General features: G+C 37.6%; 1 protein-coding gene across 5 annotated transcripts in view; it reads right to left on the bottom strand.

Annotated features, from left to right (window-relative positions):
* KCNQ1 (potassium voltage-gated channel subfamily Q member 1) overlaps positions 1–19,287 on the bottom strand; it is a 337,169-nt gene that overhangs the window by 237,273 nt on the left and 80,609 nt on the right. For 2 of the 5 annotated variants that reach the window (XM_042038605.1, XM_042038609.1), the window contains exons 4-11: positions 18,082–18,160; positions 17,060–17,156; positions 16,335–16,475; positions 9,311–9,421; positions 6,757–6,852; positions 4,430–4,552; positions 3,296–3,437; positions 1,979–2,005 (exon numbers count right to left, since the gene is read on the bottom strand). In XM_042038605.1, the coding sequence (XP_041894539.1) occupies positions 1,979–2,005; positions 3,296–3,437; positions 4,430–4,552; positions 6,757–6,852; positions 9,311–9,421; positions 16,335–16,475; positions 17,060–17,156; positions 18,082–18,160 (816 nt within the window). The remainder of the gene's footprint in view (positions 1–1,978; positions 2,006–3,295; positions 3,438–4,429; positions 4,553–6,756; positions 6,853–9,310; positions 9,422–16,334; positions 16,476–17,059; positions 17,157–18,081; positions 18,161–19,287) is intronic. The other 3 variants (XM_042038608.1, XM_042038607.1, XM_042038606.1) reach the window with 2 other exon arrangements.

Genomic DNA, 19,287 nt, shown 5'->3' on the forward strand with positions numbered 1-19,287 from the left:
TGCTCTCGTTCACACTGTTCACAGAGCAGCTCTCTCCTGGTCAGATTCCAGTGCTTTCAGCTGGACAGGGCAGCTCTGACACCCACGTTTGAAGCTTCCAAACACACCCCATAAAACGTTTCTGAAGCTGCCCACTTCGATCATTTAAACCAAGTGCCTGCCTCAAGCTGAATTTCTTGGGGAAACGTTTCAGGCAAGCAAGAGGAGTCAGTGATAAGAAATAGTCTCAGCAAAACAGTCTTTACATTATGTTTAGTTCTTTTGAATAGCATTATGCTATTAATAACTATTTCATCAAGAACTGCCTGTGAATTCACACATTTGGACAGTGATATTTTTCAGAAGTGGTGCCTTACTTTTATGCAATGAGAAAAACTCATAAAATAAAAATGTATTGGAGTAAAAAAATCAGGAAAATACCCTCATTTTGCAAGTGTTCTCTCAGTGCTACGCACATGTCCTGGTTCCAGCCAGGACAGGGTTAATTTTTACAGTAGCCAGGACAGGCCACGGCTCCTGGGTTTTTGCTGAACTGATGATGCCAGGAGAAAGAAAGGAATGAGACAAAGCTGGAAATCTCTGGTTGCACAAAGATACTGGCAGGGAAGCCAGATAAGGGATCCAGGAGTGTGAAGACTGAAATATAAGTGGGCAGCCCAAAAATTTACCGAATGTGGGAAAGCAGCATATAGATATGTTACTAGAGCCTTTCTGAAGGCCAAATTAAAGTTGAATGAATATCCTTTATCTTTGTACTTTCTAGTTTCCTGCTTCTGAGCTTTTGACTTGGCAGCTCTGGTTTTCTGTGTAGGTAATCTTTCACACAGCATGTAAAACAACCCTCTCTCCTCTTTCTTTGAGCTGCTGTGAGAACAGTGTTAGGTAACCTCTCAGGTCTACCGAGCTCAGGCTGCCTGGCTGGGAAATAGAAACTAAATCTATGATGGCTGGTAAAGCTCCTCTGATATTTCCCCAAGATCAAGGAATTTCTTGTTCATATAAAACAGGTGATTTGTTTGGTGGCTCTTGCTGCTCTCCTGATCTTGTTCCACCATGTCCATTCCCAACAGAGGTGCACCTCTTGGAGTTGTGGAAACTGGGAAAATCAAGGATTGATCAGGGGGAGACAAGGAGATTCAGTTTGGGTTTGTTGTTTTAACACTTTAATTACACCTGTGTTCCATGTGGGTTCAGGGTGAAACTGAACCTTGCGTTTTCAGTCAATTTAATCCGAGCCTGAGCATCCTTACACTCAATCACTGGAAAGAAGCCTCTGTTGTCTGCAGTGGCTTCAGAGCAGAAAACTTACAGGTGGCTCATAGCACTCTCACTAAATCACAGAGGTCTTTTGCCCAGACCTAACTCTAATCCTACAGTCTTTGGGGAACAGTCAATTGTTAAGAAAGTGCCTAAGCAAGCACATTAGAAACATCACAAGACTGCATGGCTGATTAAGTGATCACAGAATCCAGACAAACAGTAAAATAAATTATTTAATTTATGGGTCCCCATCTGTTCACAAGTATCTACAGCACATTTTTACAGGAACAGATGCATGTACTTCAGAATGCTCAACACTGGGGGGCCAAATCTGAAAGCTTTCTTCCATCTTAATGTAGTTATGTAGAAATTAATTTGCATCATATTCTTAGATAACCACTGAATGAATTACAATTTATTAATAAGAAAATTATCTTTTTCTATTGGTTATATACACCTGAGAAATTTTCCTCAAGTATAAAAAACCATTAGAGGTCATCTACTTATATAAATGAGTGCTCACTTTCCTCTTTGTAATGAGACTGGGTGCAATTGTGATTACAAGTGTGAGAATGTGCATTTTTTGTCTGCCTAGATCTCCTTGGCTGCAAAAGACTTCTTAGAAATTATATGGCACTAGAGACACATGAAAAGCACAGCAAACATTACACTGTCATAAGCTGGCATGCCATACATAGAATTACTTTCCTCAACTTACCAAGCAATTTTAACATTCCTCTTTGTCCTGTATACTTGTAACAGTTTAGAGAGCAGAACAGATAAAAAAGAAAAAAGATAAGTGTCAGAAGAAATTAGAGGAAAATCCTTTTCCTGAAAGCTATAGAGCTGATTTTTGAAAAGCAGTAGTAGGCTGCAGCCAAATTGTGTTGTCCTTAATCAGCTTAGAAATTTAGTGATAAAAGGTGGGACTTTACGACTCTAAGTATTTTTTCTGTCATTTGATTGTTTTGAAGAAAGGTGTCTGTACTCAAATTCTGAGACACAAACTAAGCTCAGTACTTGTCCACCTTTTAGCAGCTATGTCATTTCTACCACCAGATGCAATTTGCAACCATTCCTCAGCAGAGGCCAATAAAGAGTGGAAGAGCATGAATGATGCACAACAATACAACACAAGCACACCAGAAAAGCACAAAGAAGGTGAGACTTTCTGCTTGAACTAAAATATGCCCAATTCCAGTCCATGTTGCTGTCTTATTTTAAAGCCCATTAAATTTATTCATGTCAGCCAAATTTTTGAAGAGAAAAAACAGAAGTACTTAAAGAATCTATAATCAATAAAACACAAACTTTGCTCTCGTTGCCAAAATTTGAGCAATACACATTAAAAACTTCCAATAAAAGTACATTTGTAAAAACGCCACATTGTAAATTCAGAGTTATATGGGAAGTTCATTACAGCAAAAGAAAATATAAATAAGCTATTAATCATAAGGTGATTATCAATGTCCTGTCTTCTTTTTCCTCATACTGTACCATTTTGTACAGTGACATTTAATATAGATGGATCCACATTTACCTTAAGTACTTCTGCTTTCAAAACTTGATTCACAGCCTACTCCACTGAGCAGATGGCACGAGCACATGATGGTTTCATGTAGCAGACTAAGTTTGGTGCAGCCAAGGCACACCAATCCTTTTTGGTTCACATACAAGCACAATAGTAACACATCCTGGGTAAATCACACATGGAAAAGCTGACAGCTAATCCCTGTAATTTCAATCAGTTGCAGAACTGGGGAATGTATGCACCAGCCTAAGAGTCACTAGCTCTTCCAGAAGGCAGAAATGAGAAACAATTTAGTTTGTCTGCAGTAAAGCACGCTCATTAAAGCAACGGTTAAACCTCACCCAGACAAGCCAGCAACCCAAGGCAAAAAGCAAAGTATTCTCACTTCAGAATGACAAGAGCTTGTTCTGTCCTTCTCTCCTACAGACACTAGAAAGGACCTGTGTGCAAATCTAATCATAGAACTCATCACAGTTACTGGCATTTCATAATGGAGTTTCTTACCAGAATTTTCAAATGGTTCAAAACTGAATTCAGATTTCCTGTCCTCTGTCACGTGCTCGTAAGTGATGTGTGGTATAGCCAGCATCCTATCTGGAGAAGAAGGCCCATTGTCCTTGTCTAACTTAAATTTCTTCTTTTTAACCTAAAAAAACCCATATAAATTAAATTACTCAAACCAAGTCACACTGAGTTGTCCCTTCAGTGATGTCTTCAATAATAATGCAGTCCCCAATGAGCTATAACCAATTAAAAGAGTGCCTGACCAATTATATTTTCACGATCCTACACCGTGTTTCTCATTATATTGCCCCTCCATCCTGCCAAAACTGGCTAATCATTAGATTTCTGCACATTGTCATTTCCAAATCCCTTGCCTGCAGTAAAAAAAAAAAAAAAATCTGCTAGTTATATAAGCTTATATAAATCAAACTATTCTAGAATATCTTTACCATTTTATGGATGCAATAAATCACACCTTCAGCACAAAGCCAATGGATATATTCCTACTGAACTCAGATGAACCTTGGAGATACAAGGGAAGATTTTTGCACAACATCCTCTCCTGGTGTGCTACATAACCTAAAGATTCTGACAAAGGGGATTTTTTGCTGTATTTTAAACAAAGAAATTCTGAACTTACGGAATCCTTTGATACGACAATATTACTGTATCTAGGCACAAGATGGCTTTATCATGAAAGCTTAGAAAATCCCAAAAACAACAGCTGAGAGAAGTAGCAGTTTTGTTGGTTTTCATTTGTTTCATTTTTGGTTTTTTTAACCAATTAAAAGTTACTATTTTGGAAGTGGTGATTTTTTTATTTTTTCCTTTTTTTTATAGTTTTCCAAACAACAACGGTAAGTAACTGACTGATGTGCCTGAGTTAGGTCATTATTACTCTTTTCCAAACCCCTAGATCCATTTAAAAAGTCAAGCTTGGGGAAATGAAGTAGATCAACTTATAGTTTATAACGTTTGTATACTGAAACTGTCGAAACTGAAACGTAAATAAAAATGCAAAACCAAGTAATAATCCGTAAAACAAGCACAACAAATCATCTCTAGATAGTAAAAAAGCTCAATCTAATTAAAAATTTTAAAATTACTATAATGGGAAACATTAGTTACTGATACCATCACCGATTTCTTTGGTTTTGGACTGGGTGACAGCAAATGGTAATTCCGGGCAGGTTTTCGAATGTATATTTTCCATGTAGAAGAGTCTGGGTTTTCTGCAGCATAGCATCTCCATGCAGTCTGGAACAAATGTTTCAAGCAACAGAATAATTAATCAATCAGATTAGTAGCTCACTGTACAGCACAGTAACTTCTAAGTACTATGTCAGTCATTCTTTATTAAATCGTATTCTTGAATTTGCCCTCTGGAAACATAAACTTAGCAGGGTTTAGAGCCCTTATTTAGTAAATAGAAACCACATAGTTAGAACTGGGAAACCACACAGAAAGATCAGTCCTTTCAAGTGCAACTTTTGTTCTCGGCAGCAACAAACAAATAATGAAAGAGAACTCTAGACTGGACTCAAAAAAAGGTTCAAATGTCATGTTCTGCCCCTGTTTCCTACCTGACTTTAAGCATTTTGCCTATTGCATCTTGTGTTACAGGCTCCTACTCAGAAAAAGACAAATTTATTCTTCCATGCCTCACAAAAATACTATCAGAGATTAAAAAAAGTAATTGCATTGTGGTCAGTAGGACTATATTCATATGAAGAAATGAAATTGAGAGCATAATAGAACGGTACCAGTGGTTAACCAGGAGCCAAAACCCAAACCCAATCCTCCCTCTTGCCAACCACCAATGATTAAAGTCCCATGTTCTAAGACAAAAGGAAGGAAAAGCAGGGCTAGGAAACAAGACCAACAAGAAACAAAGCATTCTCTCTTAACTGTGTAAATATATCAGAAGTAATTAATAACGAGTGTCCAAATTAAAAAGGCAGATCCTCACTTACTACATGAAGAAAGGACACACTTATACACAAACAGAATCTAAAGCAGGGAAGGCCAGAAAACCCTAGATGAAAGAAACAAAGCAAGGCTGAGTGAGAGAGGAAAACAGACAGCAGTTGGAAAGTAAAGGATCAGACAATCACCATATAAATCCCTCCATGATTAACAGAATAGTGGAAGAAACAAATGGCCTCTAAAAGAAACCAAGAAGGAGCACAGGGAAAGAAAATCACTCATCTGAGCCATTCTCTTGTCTTGTACCTATTTTGTAAACATCTTGGTTTAAGAGCAATCTTTTTATCAATTATTTGTAGAGCACTTACTACACTGGGATTTCAGAAGCCTGAGACTACTAGTAAATAATAGTCACAACCATTAGGAACAGGTACTCAGCGACTCCTTGTCTATCCTCCACTCCTCCTTATCATTTCAGGTGGAGCCAAGCACAGCATTCTGGACATGCAGTCTCAGGCTTCCCAATAATTTGGTGTTCATTTCCCAAAACAATCAGTGGGAACAGTAAAAACACCCATTCTTTACAAAACCATACGAGTCTCAAGATTTTTACCTAATCTCTGGCTATAACCAGGGTCTTTTTCACATTAACTCTGGGACTGTTCAGTTTCAAGCATAAACTTTACAGTTAGCTACTGTTTCCATAAAGATCCTGACCTGGAAATCCACATTCACTCATGAAGCTAGAGAAGTAAGTCATACAAGAATGCAAAAATGATACGGTGTACATCAAGTTTCCTTTTAAATTTGATCTCTGTGCTTCTAAAGCTACGTACAGATACTGAGTAGAGGGAGGAAAAGCTGGAAAAACCTGGAATCAAACAATGTTAATACTTCGCCAGGGTACTGTGCTGGCTCCAATGAAGTGAAGGATAAAATCCCCTTGACCATACTGATACTGAGCTGCAACTGCATTTATAACAGCGGGATTGATATTTTCCTGCCTGTTAGATATCCTACACGAAAAGAATGATTTCACAGAATGCCAGTGGTTCCCAGTCACCGATTCTAGAGCTGAAATGTCCAAATGAGATTTTCCTATTTAAGATTCTGATTTATTTCTCTTAAATTTGAGATTAAGAATTTAGTTGTCCCAACTGAAGCATATTTGACATAGGTCTTTACAATGTATTTTTTAAAAGCACAATTCTACACAAAGCCTCCTCTTTGTTTTTTTCATTACTGCAAGCATAACATTTCACAACATTTTCCCTGGGTAAATTGCTTAACGATTACAGGATAACTTTCAGTTTTGATTTTAACCAGCTGAATTAAACAGTTTACACTGATTTAGGAGTGTACTTTCTGCTCATCAGCTTACATTAAGGACTGGATTTCCAAAACTTGCATCTGTAACTCCTGTACAATTTTTAATGGGAATCAGGAAGGGAAAAACTGCCAACAGCTTGGGAAAAAAACAAACCCCAGCATAAATGGAAAGAAATGACAGTATGCAATATGCAAGAACTCAGTACCTGTACGAGTGAGGCAGCAGCTGGAATTTGACGGTTGAAATGCTTCTGTCTTTGTTTCTGTTGTACCTTTAGGGCAAAGCCTGAACCAAGAATTCCCTGTGGAAAAAAAGAAAGCAAGCACACCTTTTTTTTTTCCCCCCCTTAGAGTGGAGGGAAAGAACCACACATAAAATTGCCAAATTATGTTGTATTAATAAAATTCTATTCAGCATCATAAACCTCAACTAATTATTTAGAGGAAATGACTTAATACAGTGAAATTTTTAGTCCCAGTTATTATTACTTTCTGCAGCAATCTGTGAATGCTATCATGCCCTGATGCAAAGCCTGCTGGACACAGATCTGAAAGAGGAAACAGAAATTATATTTCATACCCTCTAAAAGTCTCACAAATGCTTGTGTAGGGGAACAATAGAATAGGGGAAAAAATCAACCTGATGGGCTAAACATTTTTATGACAAATAAAGCTTTGGCAGGGCATGAGGTAAGTCAATAGACCTTTTAACTGTGGTATGGTAATTTCTATTTCCATATGTTAATCCATGGTGGGAGTGAGGAAAGAGAATAAAGAAGAGAAGAAGGCATATTTTAAAATGGTCAGCTGAGCTGAACACAAAGCCAGCTAATTCACTCTCAGGACAAGGGACATGGACTAATGGCACTGGATGGTGTGAAACCCAAACTAGACTTCCAGTGTATTATAGCTGTGAAATGCAAATTTAAGTAAGGAGTAAGCCATTTATGTGGTCATTTGCACAGCTACAGACATATTTAACACAAGTTTTAGTAAAAGGCAAAAATGAAGTATTTTATAAATCAGCTTACATGATTACACTTACTCAAGGAAAGCATAAATTTTTTTCTACATATAGTAGAAGGCATCAGAGCAGCCAGGGATCTTGGCTCAACTTCTAAGAACTGTATTAATCATCAAATATTTTGAAAGGAACATGAAATGCCCTTCCTATTATGTTCATTTAGTAAAGATCAAAGAGGCGATGATGCTCAAACACCACATATTTGGGAAATGAGGGATCACTGCCTGATCCAGAACCCACACCAGTTGTGTTTAGCCACTACAATTACTTTTGGCTGTGATCTCAGCCAGATCCTCTTACTTAAAACGCCAACAAGACAGCCTGCAATAGAGCTTCAAACCTTGAATTCCCCCTTGGGCCAACTCACAGGAACAACTTCATTCAGTAAAGAAAATCCCACTAATAAAGGGGTGATTGTTGTTGTTCTACTTCAACAAAGATTAGGGAAATCTGACAGGTAAACATAAAGCATGGCTGTGAAGGTACGGCTGCTACACAATCATTTATGAAACAGTTTTGCTGGCATTCAAGTCTGATTAAGAAAACCACCAAAACGACACCTCAGTCTTCAGTCAAAAAAGTAGTTTTTGGCATTTTCTATATGGATCATTTCACTTACCGGATTTCTCTTCTAAAATAAAAGTGGGAGAGATTAGAACGAGAAGGGGGAAACATATGCTTTAAAGGAAAACTGATGCTTAAAAAAACAACATCTAACTATCCTCCTCTGCAAAAGGTTATGTACCTTTAAAGTAGGCAACTAATTTTAAAAGGTCACTGGATTTTTAATAGCTACTATTTCAGGCTGTGAAGAATTTTTTTGATGATACTGACATAAAAGTATTCTTATCTCTTCTGTACTATCCCCACCACTTCTCTGTTACAACTACACAAACATCTGCTAACACAACTGCTTGTGTCACTGATCTGAATAAATAAATAAATAAATGTTTCAGGTAGCACACACATTTGAACAGCACAATTCAGGTGCACTGCTAAATTTGTGAAAAACATACCCTCAACTATCCTTGGCACTGAGTATTTGGGTTTTCAAACCACAGTCCAAGTCTTGCTGATTTTGAATTTACCCTTGGTACTCAAGTGCCTTGTCCCTTGTTTGAAAGCACTTGGAAACCTGTTTTCAGTGCAAACAAAGTGCCACAACAGCTTTAAATAAGTCAGGTCTAGGTGACGTTTGAAAATGGGACTTTGGCCATGGACAGATACTAATTTTGCGAAGAACTGCATCAGTATTCCCGGCTGCTGATTGGTGTCTTCCTGCCAGTGACACCTTTTCAGAAGCTTTTCTAGAAGAAGAATGTGCCTGAGAATTCTCCAGTTCACCTTGGACCTAATCAGTTCAGTAAACTATGAGTGAATGCCTTAAAAAAAACAAAAGATTGCTAAATCACTGAGTCCAGAAGTAACTAGCAATCATTTTCTTCACACTTCTGAGAGAGGCAGAAAAAAGTACTTGGAATTAAACATCTCTTTCTCAAATACAAATCTTTCTCAAATCTAGTGTTGCATACTAAAACCAACTCACATTTACTTAGCTACTTCTAGAAGCTCTTTTGTTTCTACAAGCTTCATAAATCCCAGCTACAATACAGAAGTTTAATACAAAGCTTACATAACACCAGATTACATGAAAGGTTAAAGAATCAATAACAAAAGTTCTCCCTCATGACTAATGAATCAACATCGAATTGTCGCAGAAGTACAAGATAACCTACCGCAGGCAGTGCAAAAAACGAGATTGCAAACACTGAAAAACAAGATGCAATTGTCTTTCCTATCCAGGTCTGTGGCACTTTATCTCCATAGCCAATAGTTGTAACAGTCACCTGCAAAGAGAAATACAGAGGGCATTACAGCAAGTAATGGCACTTTGGGGTTGTTGCTCTCTCTCTTCCTTTTTTATTTATTTCAAAGAAGCATTAGCTGCATCCCCAACTCTCCCACTGTCAGCCCGTGTGACACTAAGGAAGGTAATTCTTCCCTCCAGGTTTGCTTCCCCACCTAATACTGGATGGAAAAACATACAGGAAATCGAATTACAACAAAATAAGTGTTTAAAATCTTGCAAGTAAAACCATTCATTTAAGTCTTCATGGCTGAGGCAACTGTGCAGCATATGAAGTTACTGGGACAGGGGTTGCCTGCCCACACCACACACTTTCCTTAGGGAAAGGCTGCCAACAGTTCTGAACTGGTGATTTTGTTTATGGGCAGGAGATGTTTGCTGAGAATGTTACAGGGCTGTTGCATGGAAAGAGCACACACATACTCTAACCAGGCACTGTGACTGGCATGAAGCGCTCTAGAGATAACGCTGGTATAAATAGCAAGAGGAGCTGAAAATTTTCCACGTAGCAAAGACCCTGAAAACAGCCTAATGAATCACCAATTCATATAAAACACTGAGAGCAGGAACAGATAATTTAAAGCACACATGCAGGAAACATCTGTTGAGTTTGCCTCTCAGAACCCTGAAGTAAAGATTACTACCAGAGTGATGTAGCATAACAAGGCTTAATAAGTCATTATTTGCATGAGCTCGAGGAAAGAACGCATTTGTTTGAAGCAGAAGGATACATCTGGCATCTGAGAGCAATTTAAATTCACCTATGTCACCAGCTATTTCTGAATTTGTAAATTAGAGAGATTTTTATCTGTGACTTTGAGGAAGGCTAACCAAATCAGAGCCTGGGAAACCACATGGAGCTCTCAAGCAGCTGAAGCACAGCTCAGTTGTTGGCTGTTCAGACTTTCTTCTGACATTATGGGCTTCAGCTGCCTGGGACACAGATGCTGGTCCCACAGTCACACACACACAGGCCACCCCCACCATGTCCTGAACTGTCCACCCTCTAAGCAAAGTCATTACATGCCAGTCAGACACACAACCAAAGGGGCAGCTTGAGGTGGTGATGCTTATGGCAAGTTTCTTTCTGGTTGCTGATACTCAAAACATCCAAGTAGTTTTAAATTTTTAATATAAGTTTTTAAAATGTGGCCTTTTTCCAAAACTGTTTCAAACCCTACAGAAGCATTCGAAAGGTTTGTTAACTACCCAAGTGCCTTGGCCTGTATTCCTGAAATTGTTAATAAATTCAGGTCCTTAATTCAGGACCTGATCAGGGATGGAAGGGTGATGTTATCTCCTTACCTACATAGGAGTGTGGCTTAAAAAAAAAAAATCCTAAAGCCTAATTACAATTTCACTTTCAAAAATATGGAATAAAAAAGGAAATATCATTATGAGAAAAGTTATGGCCTCCAGTACCTTTTTACAGCAAAGATTATGAGAGAAAATAAAGGTTTATGCCTCTGTTTTTGAAAAATGTATAAATCCTTGTAAGTAAAAAATGTTATTAAGTATTTTGTGTTACAGGCTTAAAATCATGTTGAAATACACACAGTAACTGGAAATGTGAAAAGAAATAGGTGCTTCTGAGCTGACCAAAGTATAACCAAACAAGAATCCATATACATCAAAGTATTTGTCTCCCCTTTCCCACCACATCCCTGCCCATTCTTTCTGAATTGGTTTACACAAATCATCAGTAACACAGAAAAAGTATTTCCTGTGATGTTTTTTTAGGGGTTTTTTTAAATAAAACATTTTGGAAATTGAGTTGCAAATCAAAGTGTGCATTTAACTTTTTCCTCTGCCCACATAACTCTAAACCATCTACAAATGCATTGTATTCTGAAATTACATTTTCTTTTTCCCCCAAAATATATGTTGAAACCTTACATGCCAAGTTTCTGCCCTAAATAATTCTTTACAGACAGATTATAATTCCCTAAAGAGCACAATACTAATTTTACAGCTGTAAAATAGGATATTACAATGGAAATACTGACTCAACTTCTACTATAGCATAGTAACATGTTGGCATAATGAAATTAAATTGATACAAGAGTTCACACATTAAATTTCATTGAAAAGCAGACTGTAAAACAATTGCTTTAATTAGGAACAAAATCATATTCATCCATTGACTATTTTAGAACTTTGATCTGATGAATGTCACCACAGACTTTGGTATTAAGACTAATGTCGTTCCTATTAAATATGCATCAAAAGTCTGAAGGGGAGGAATATGAAGCAAAAACCCACACAGAAAGAAGAAATAGTAGTGTTCATCAGCACTGAGGAGGAAAAGGATTTTATTTTAGGTTCTATCGGGCTAAAGTGTGCACAGGAATCTAATCAGGTAAGTAAGGATGATCTGTCCATAAAATCCTATGTACCTTGGAAAATTTGCATAGTTCAACAGCTGCAAAATACAAGGATCCCTAGATGTAACAATACCTACATCTGTACTTCACGAGTAACAGTTTTAAAACGTTATTTCACATCTACCCCACAAGACTTCACTGAACGAGAACAAAATATAGTTGGAACTACTCACAGAATTAAAGCTCAGAGATGAGAAGGCAGCTGCAAAACTAAGAGATGCCTTGCAAAAAGCATTTAAAAATATCTTCATCTTTCAACCCCTGCTCCAACAACTCCTAAGATAATCAACTCACCCACAAAAACCCAAACACATAATCCCCAAAAGCAGAATTAAAAAAAAGGATGTTAACAGGTCTATAGTCGGTATACGTGACTTGTAAACCACATAGAAACTAACAACGACATGTCACCTTCTGTCAAACATTGAAGTCAGCTCTTAACAGCTTTTTTAATTGAGAAGAGGGAGGAAAAAGGGTTCTGAATAACACAAGATCTGCAAGATCCCTTTTCATGAAGCTGTTTTTTAAGATTTATGTGCAACTCTTTTATAGATTGTCAGACTACTTTTAATTTAGCAAGTTTTATGCATGTGCAGTTTTGAATGGTATTTCCTGTAGTTTTTTAGCAAAGTTTTCCCTCAGCTTTGATTTTCAATTTACATTTTGCACATACTGATGGGCTTTGCTAAATAGGACATGGTTTTATGTATGCTTAGGAGTCAGCAAACTTGTAAATGTTTTGTTGCGTTTGGTCCTTAGTGAAAAAGCCTGTCTTCTAAGCTGCAATAATTAAAGTAACAGGAAATCCGTAAGTAAAGCTGTTATTTGTAGAAAACTGCTTGATTCAATTCAAAGCAAAAGGCACAGAGAAATATCCGTGCATGGCTATATTCAATAATTGCTTTTGGAAATAGCATTCATGATCAAAGAGACTGTTTTCCTGAAGCATGTTTGTTTCAATGTTAAGGTTGGAAATCGTGTATTCAGTGCATATCAAAAGAAGAGCTCCTCTCAGTTGCTCTGAGATGAGACTGAAATGAATGCTGAAGGGAGAGAGGGAGGGGAAGACAAAACCAACAACAACAAAAGCCCACAAACAAACACTAAAACCCACAGAATCCCCAGACAGAGAGCAGGTAATGCTTTCTGAAGGTGGTCATCTCCAACAGATTGAATGAGGACATTTACCACATTTTTTTAAGCATCTTTTTAAAAAATATGTATTTTTAATGAATTCTTGGTTTTATTGGTCCTGAATCTACATTAGGTCTTTAAAACTGTCAGTCTGGATATGAAGACAACATAAGCAGACTAATTTTGAATACTGGCACTGGGGAACTGAAAGATTCATCACATTACATTTATTTTACTTGCTAACACTAAAGCTGTTTTTGAAAAATGTACAGATATCCTGCCACTGGCAGAATTGATACAACTTGCACTGCATTCAAAACCAGCAATAATAGAGACAACTTCTTTATTATGCCATAAGGTAACCTTAGGTTTCTTCAAGAAGCCCATAACTAATGGCAAATAGCGACAGTCCAGAGTTCTCAAGGAAATTCAAATAAAGCCCAGGAGGCCAATTTACATATGAAAACGGAAAAGCAATATAGACTTATAAATAACAACAATGACAATGAAGAACATTTAATTACAAGTTATGCACCCTAGGGGTGAGCATACAGTCAGCAAAGCACAGCAATATGAAAGTACCCAACTCCAGATGCAGTTTAGCTGTGGTAACACAGAGCTTATATATGGTTTCCTTCAGCTATATTACATATTCTGTTAGCGCTGCCCAAAGAACTTGTTTAGCAGTGTACACATACACTGAGATAACAAAAAAGTGTAGTGCTGGAGAGTGAGCAAAGGGGTGTGAAAACACTGCCAAGGACTTTTTGAAGCATTCTCTGCTATGTCAGGTAAGTACACTTTCAGAGAAGTGAGATCACTTATTGATGATGGTGCCTGAGACAGGAGCTGTGAATTACCCTCTTCTGCAGGTTCACCTCAAAACAGGTTTTCATTGACCAGAATTTGTGGTGTTTATGTGATTCAGAAAATTCTGGCTAAATGTAACTGAAACTTTTGAGACCTATCACTTGAGAAGGTTTTGTGTGAGTTTGAGATCTTTATTAGGAAGAATCCTTGTGACCTCACAGCTATTCATGGAATCATAGAACGGTTTGGGTTGGAAGGAACCTTAAAGACCACCTAGTTCCAACCCCTGGAGATGGGCAGGAACTCCCTCCACTAGACCAGGCTGCTCAGAGCCCCATCCAACCTGGCCTTGAACACTGCCAGGGATGGGGCATCCACAGCTTCCATGGGCTAACCTCTTCTCTGTCCTAACTTTACAGGGCTTTTTCCTAGTAGAAAGCATGAAGAATATTATACTATCAAGACATCAGAAATGGATGGACCTGAATCCATCTCAGCTTTGTTCTGTAAAAGCTTTTTAGCAGCTAGTAGGAGTGTATTAGAAGCAGAACATGACACCTAATTCTGCTTTTAATAATAAAGAAATTACATTATGTGTTCGTTGAATGCAGTCTCACACTTCATATGGCATGCTGTAACACAATAGAAGCTATAACAGAGAAGAAATATCATCATAATTAAATGTATTGATTAAATAAGTTTATTGTAATTAGGAAGACAAAATAACTGACACGCCTATTAACTGAACAATAATTCCCTGAAAGGAGAATATTTCAATATCCTGACAGATCGCGTTGCTTCTATGGGAGGTTTTACTGTATTTTCAGTAAGCCAATCTGGTCTGTCACATACTCAATTTTTAATGGCAACACCAATGACAGCATGTGTTTTTAAATGCAGCTACATCTGCCACTGTTAATTACTGAGTCATCTGACCACTGTAGTGGAAAATAAAAATGCCATAATGACATGAAAGCATTGAAAAAGCTACTTGACAGAAAGCCACTTGCTTGTGCCACACAGTAAGTCTTCTGGTCCTAAGAAAGCCTGTATTTAATCATGGCAGACAGCAAGAAGAAAGAATTCTGCAGCAGATCATAGCAGCAAAACAATACAACAAAACAAAACCTGTTGTATTCAAAAAGGGCTACATATGCATTTCAGCACCAGCAGACCTGCAATAGATTTGCTCATCAATAGATCTTTCCTTCCTGAAACAGCAAGTGGTAGTTTGTGAAGAGAAGACTGTATAAGCACACACACGTAGATGTTTATTAAAAATATTTCTTAATAAATGTTCTTAAATACGTGTATGTATTTTATTAGTGAAATGGAGGTGTTAGTCCTGTCATTCTTAAACAGAAGACTTACTAGTTGTCTTATTTTTAACAAAAAAAAGAGAAAAACAATGCCTTTAGATTTAAAAATCTCTAGAAGATCAGCAGATTTTGAAAGTGCAAGTATGTTATCAGTGATGCCCATGCATTTCAAAGATCTGCAGCACTTACTGATGACAGTTTGTTTGATTAAGCTAATAGAATTAAAGCAGATAAAAAGTACAAATGCTTGAATGCTAATGATAAGGAAAAATATCTTCCAAAAAGTACCTTTCTTTGAACTGCCATAGGAAAAGGAAACAGGAACGATTACAGATGGGAAATGCCAGAACAAAACAGCCAACCTAGTACTTGTCTATCATGTGAGAATGAAAGAGGGAATAGTCAGTAGCAGAAGCATCAAAATTAAAATGTTTACAAAAATACAATCCCAGAAGAGATGCTACATTAGTAAGTACATATAATAAACAGAGAGACAACTGTCACTAGCAATACAAAGAAGGGAGAACTTTACTAGAACTAAAGATAACATCTACACCACAGTTGTGGTAGCACCTTAGGAAAAGCTGAGAAATCTCTAAACAAGATGGTGTGTTGACACAGCACAGACAAATGCTGTGTGAAGACACTATGTGGCTCCCAAAGCAATATAACCACCTCAGAAGAGTCTTGTGCCCGGATTTCCTAAATGTCTGAGATCCTTCTTGCTCCAGAATTAGTCCATTCTGAATAAACTGGGAATTACTGTCACAGCCCAAATTGCAAAACATAGTTAACTGTTTCAAGGAAAAAAACCCAACCCAACAAAAACATGGACAAAGAAACCCTAAACACAACACTACCCCCCCACAAAAAAAAAAACCAACCAAACAAAACAACTTAGCCCTGATTTAGCAAGACTCTTACCACCTTAGACAGTTGAACACTATCATGGAAAAAGGTAGCAAGAAGTAATCACTGTACCAGTAAGGAAGACAGGATAAATAAATGGAACACGTGTTTCTACATTTTTTTATATATAATTTGCTCTCTTTAGATCACATAAGACTGTTAAACACCAAATAAAACTACTGATCTTTTATAGTATTTTTGTACTGTCACAGAATTACAAAACCAGAAAGTGTATTGAAGCAGTAAGAAGCCACTTCAAAATGCTGTTCTTACTCCATGCTTGCTTGAATTTTATTCCACATTGGACAGTGTTAACATATGAAATTGCTATACTTACTACTCCCCACCACAGGGCATCTGCATAGCTGCCAAATTCTGTTTCTCCAGAATCATTTACAGCATCTTTTTCAGCCAGGTACACAAAATAAGAGGAAAAAATCAGGCCCAAAAATCCAATGTACAGTGTAGTTATCAGTTCCTGCAAAGAGAGTCAAAATAATGGCATTATGGTCTCATTGAGATACCTAAATTGACTAACACCGATGGGTTATTAAGGATAACTGGAAGAGGAGAATGCAACTTCAGCAAATAATACACACTGACACTGTTGGCTGTGCAAATCAACAAAAATCCATTGAGCTCCCTGGTGACAAAATTTATAGTGCTGATGGCTTGGTCCAGCACTCACACTGCCAACACCGAGTCAAAACAACCTCTTCAGTTGCACACAGGACTCATTAACCTTCTGGCCACCAAAAAGTAGTTGGGTAACTTTTTCAAACAGTGCCAAATCCAAAAACAACCCTGGAATTTAGGTACATATTTTAGGAAATATTCAGACTAGCTTTCAGAAGTCTCATTTTCTGTTGTTAAGTCCAACTACAAGTCAAAATTTGCCAAAGTGGCAGCGAATATACGGCAGAACAACCGCTCTTTGTTAAAATAAATGACTACCTGCCTCCACACTAAATGTAAGTGACATCAGCAGCATGGCTGCATGCATGCTGTTATGAATATAAAGGCTTTGGCATCAGCTGTGCCATTCCAACTGCTCAAACTCACCTGTCTGTGAATGAACACCACTGATCCCAGCAGCCTCCAGGTACCGCCCTGACGGTCCACATGCAGCATCCGTAAAATCTGCAGGAAACGGATGCCCCTGGAACACCATTTTCAAATTAATGAGAGACTAAAGACACAAGAGAAGAAACAGAGGTGGAGAAGGGAAGTCTGGTCCAAAGGACCATGTTAAGAGACACATAGTATTTTATGTTAGACTTAGCAGCCTGTGTCTTTTCACTCCGTTCGCCCATCTTTCTTCTTGTTTGTTATGAAGACAGCCTGGGGATATTGTCCAAGGGAAGGACTGACCTTTGTACACATGGCTAGTAAGGATAACCAAAAGATTCAGGAATTTTGGACACAAACTGTAAATGCTCCAGGAATTGTTCATCAACTCATATTTGACCTGCTCACCAGGATGGGAAACAAAATACAGAACCAGCTAACTAAGATCTGATTTCCTTATTTTTGAGGAATTTCATAGGCAATTTGAACCAGACAGTCAAATAATATTTTAAAATATTCTTTTTATGGGAGTCACTGCAATCCTGGAGCATGGCTGCAGCCAGTGTGAAGAGCAAAGCACACTGCCACATATTCATCCAAGAAAACCAAGTAGTGTGACCTTCCTGAGCACAAGGTGGATTCAGTCCATCAGGAATTCACAACCACAGACGTTGAAAGGCAGCTTGAAGATATCAGATATGAAGCATCAAAGTGTTGCTATAAAACCAAGCTAAGAAACTAAACCAGGACTTGGGTAGAACCCACCTAGTTGGGGAAAGGCGGAAGGAGAATGAGCTTCTCTGTCCCCACTAGCCAAAAAACCACTACAATAAAATTTTATTTCCCCTCCACTTCATAGGATCACCCACACAATTGGTGATCTGCTCAATTACATGACACTGGACAGTGACTCATTTTCTCCTGCAAGAGTTGAAATAGGAGGTAAATTAAAATAAAAAAAGACGAAACCCCACCTTGCTCAGACAGCACTACTTCCTTTTATTGCATATAATTACCTGATAGCCGAGGTTGCAAAGACTTGACCTTTAGAGCCCACACAAAGAACTATCATGGAAGCAACAACTACAATTAAATCTGGAAAATAAAAGCCAATTGAAGAAAATTAGTTAGCAGCATCTTGCAATACTTCTGCAAGACTACTAGAACCAAAGACAAATATTACTTTAACATTCTGAACAGTCACTCCTAATTGAAAGTTTTGTTTATATATCAAGAGATGTCTATGGTGGCATGTGAAGAAAATTTCATCATGTGATGGAATGGTTTTACTGGGGTGGGTCCAAGCTGGCCACAGTCTAAACAAATGAGGAGTTACCATCAAGCAGCCTGGAATCCTTATTAGCTATAACCCAGGAGGAATTTCAGCAGTTTCCATCTGTTCTCTCTTATCCAATTCTTATTTTATCTTCTGTGCTTAGACAGGCTTTTAATTGACAGATTTTGAGGTTTATTTCATATATAAGAAAATTAACTTACTATCACTTTATCTGTCCAGGTCTAAAAGGGAGAGAAAAATGGAATTAGTGTATGAGTCTAATTTAGTTTAAGTCAGTCAGAACTGTACTCTGAATCTACATGCCTCAGGCCTAGTAAATTTTGGAAAGGAACTCTGTATTTTGGAGAATTAAATAGTTCTTGATCCATATCTGAGAAAGCGGAACTTTGTTTTGCTTTTCAGACTGAATTAATTTGGATGATGTTTCAGAACACTTAGTGTTCTAGGACTTGAGAGAAATGGATCATGGCCAGAGTGCAAAGATGCAGTCAAAGTCTTTTTGTAGCTGCAGTCACACCTGAAATACAGTTGCTATTTTTATACATATATATATATGGATGGATGCACAGAGGAGCTAAACCAAACTATTTTGTAATTGTAAAAATACTCAGGTACAAAATTTTGTAATGTACATTCAGCAAAACTGTAGATAGTTTATGAAAACCTGTGTTCTGTACTCAACAATAATGTTTCTGAGGAGTGGGAAAATCTGTGTCACAGAACAAGAGTTACTATTCTTCCATAACAATACTCCTCTTCCAAAATCAGGTTTATTTAGTCCATTTATATTTCAAGTACTTAAGTACAGGGCAAGGGTCTTTACACAGTTCTCTCAATACTGGCTAACAAAATACAGATTGATTTTGGATTATGTTTCTTTTGGTGAAACTGTTAAATGAATGACAAGAATCCTAAAAAAATAGTG

This window comes from Corvus kubaryi, unplaced genomic scaffold, assembly GCF_017639235.1.
Source record: "Corvus kubaryi isolate FWS band 111438036 unplaced genomic scaffold, C.kubaryi_AGA036_p1.0 37392, whole genome shotgun sequence".
Classification (NCBI taxonomy): domain Eukaryota; kingdom Metazoa; phylum Chordata; class Aves; order Passeriformes; family Corvidae; genus Corvus; species Corvus kubaryi.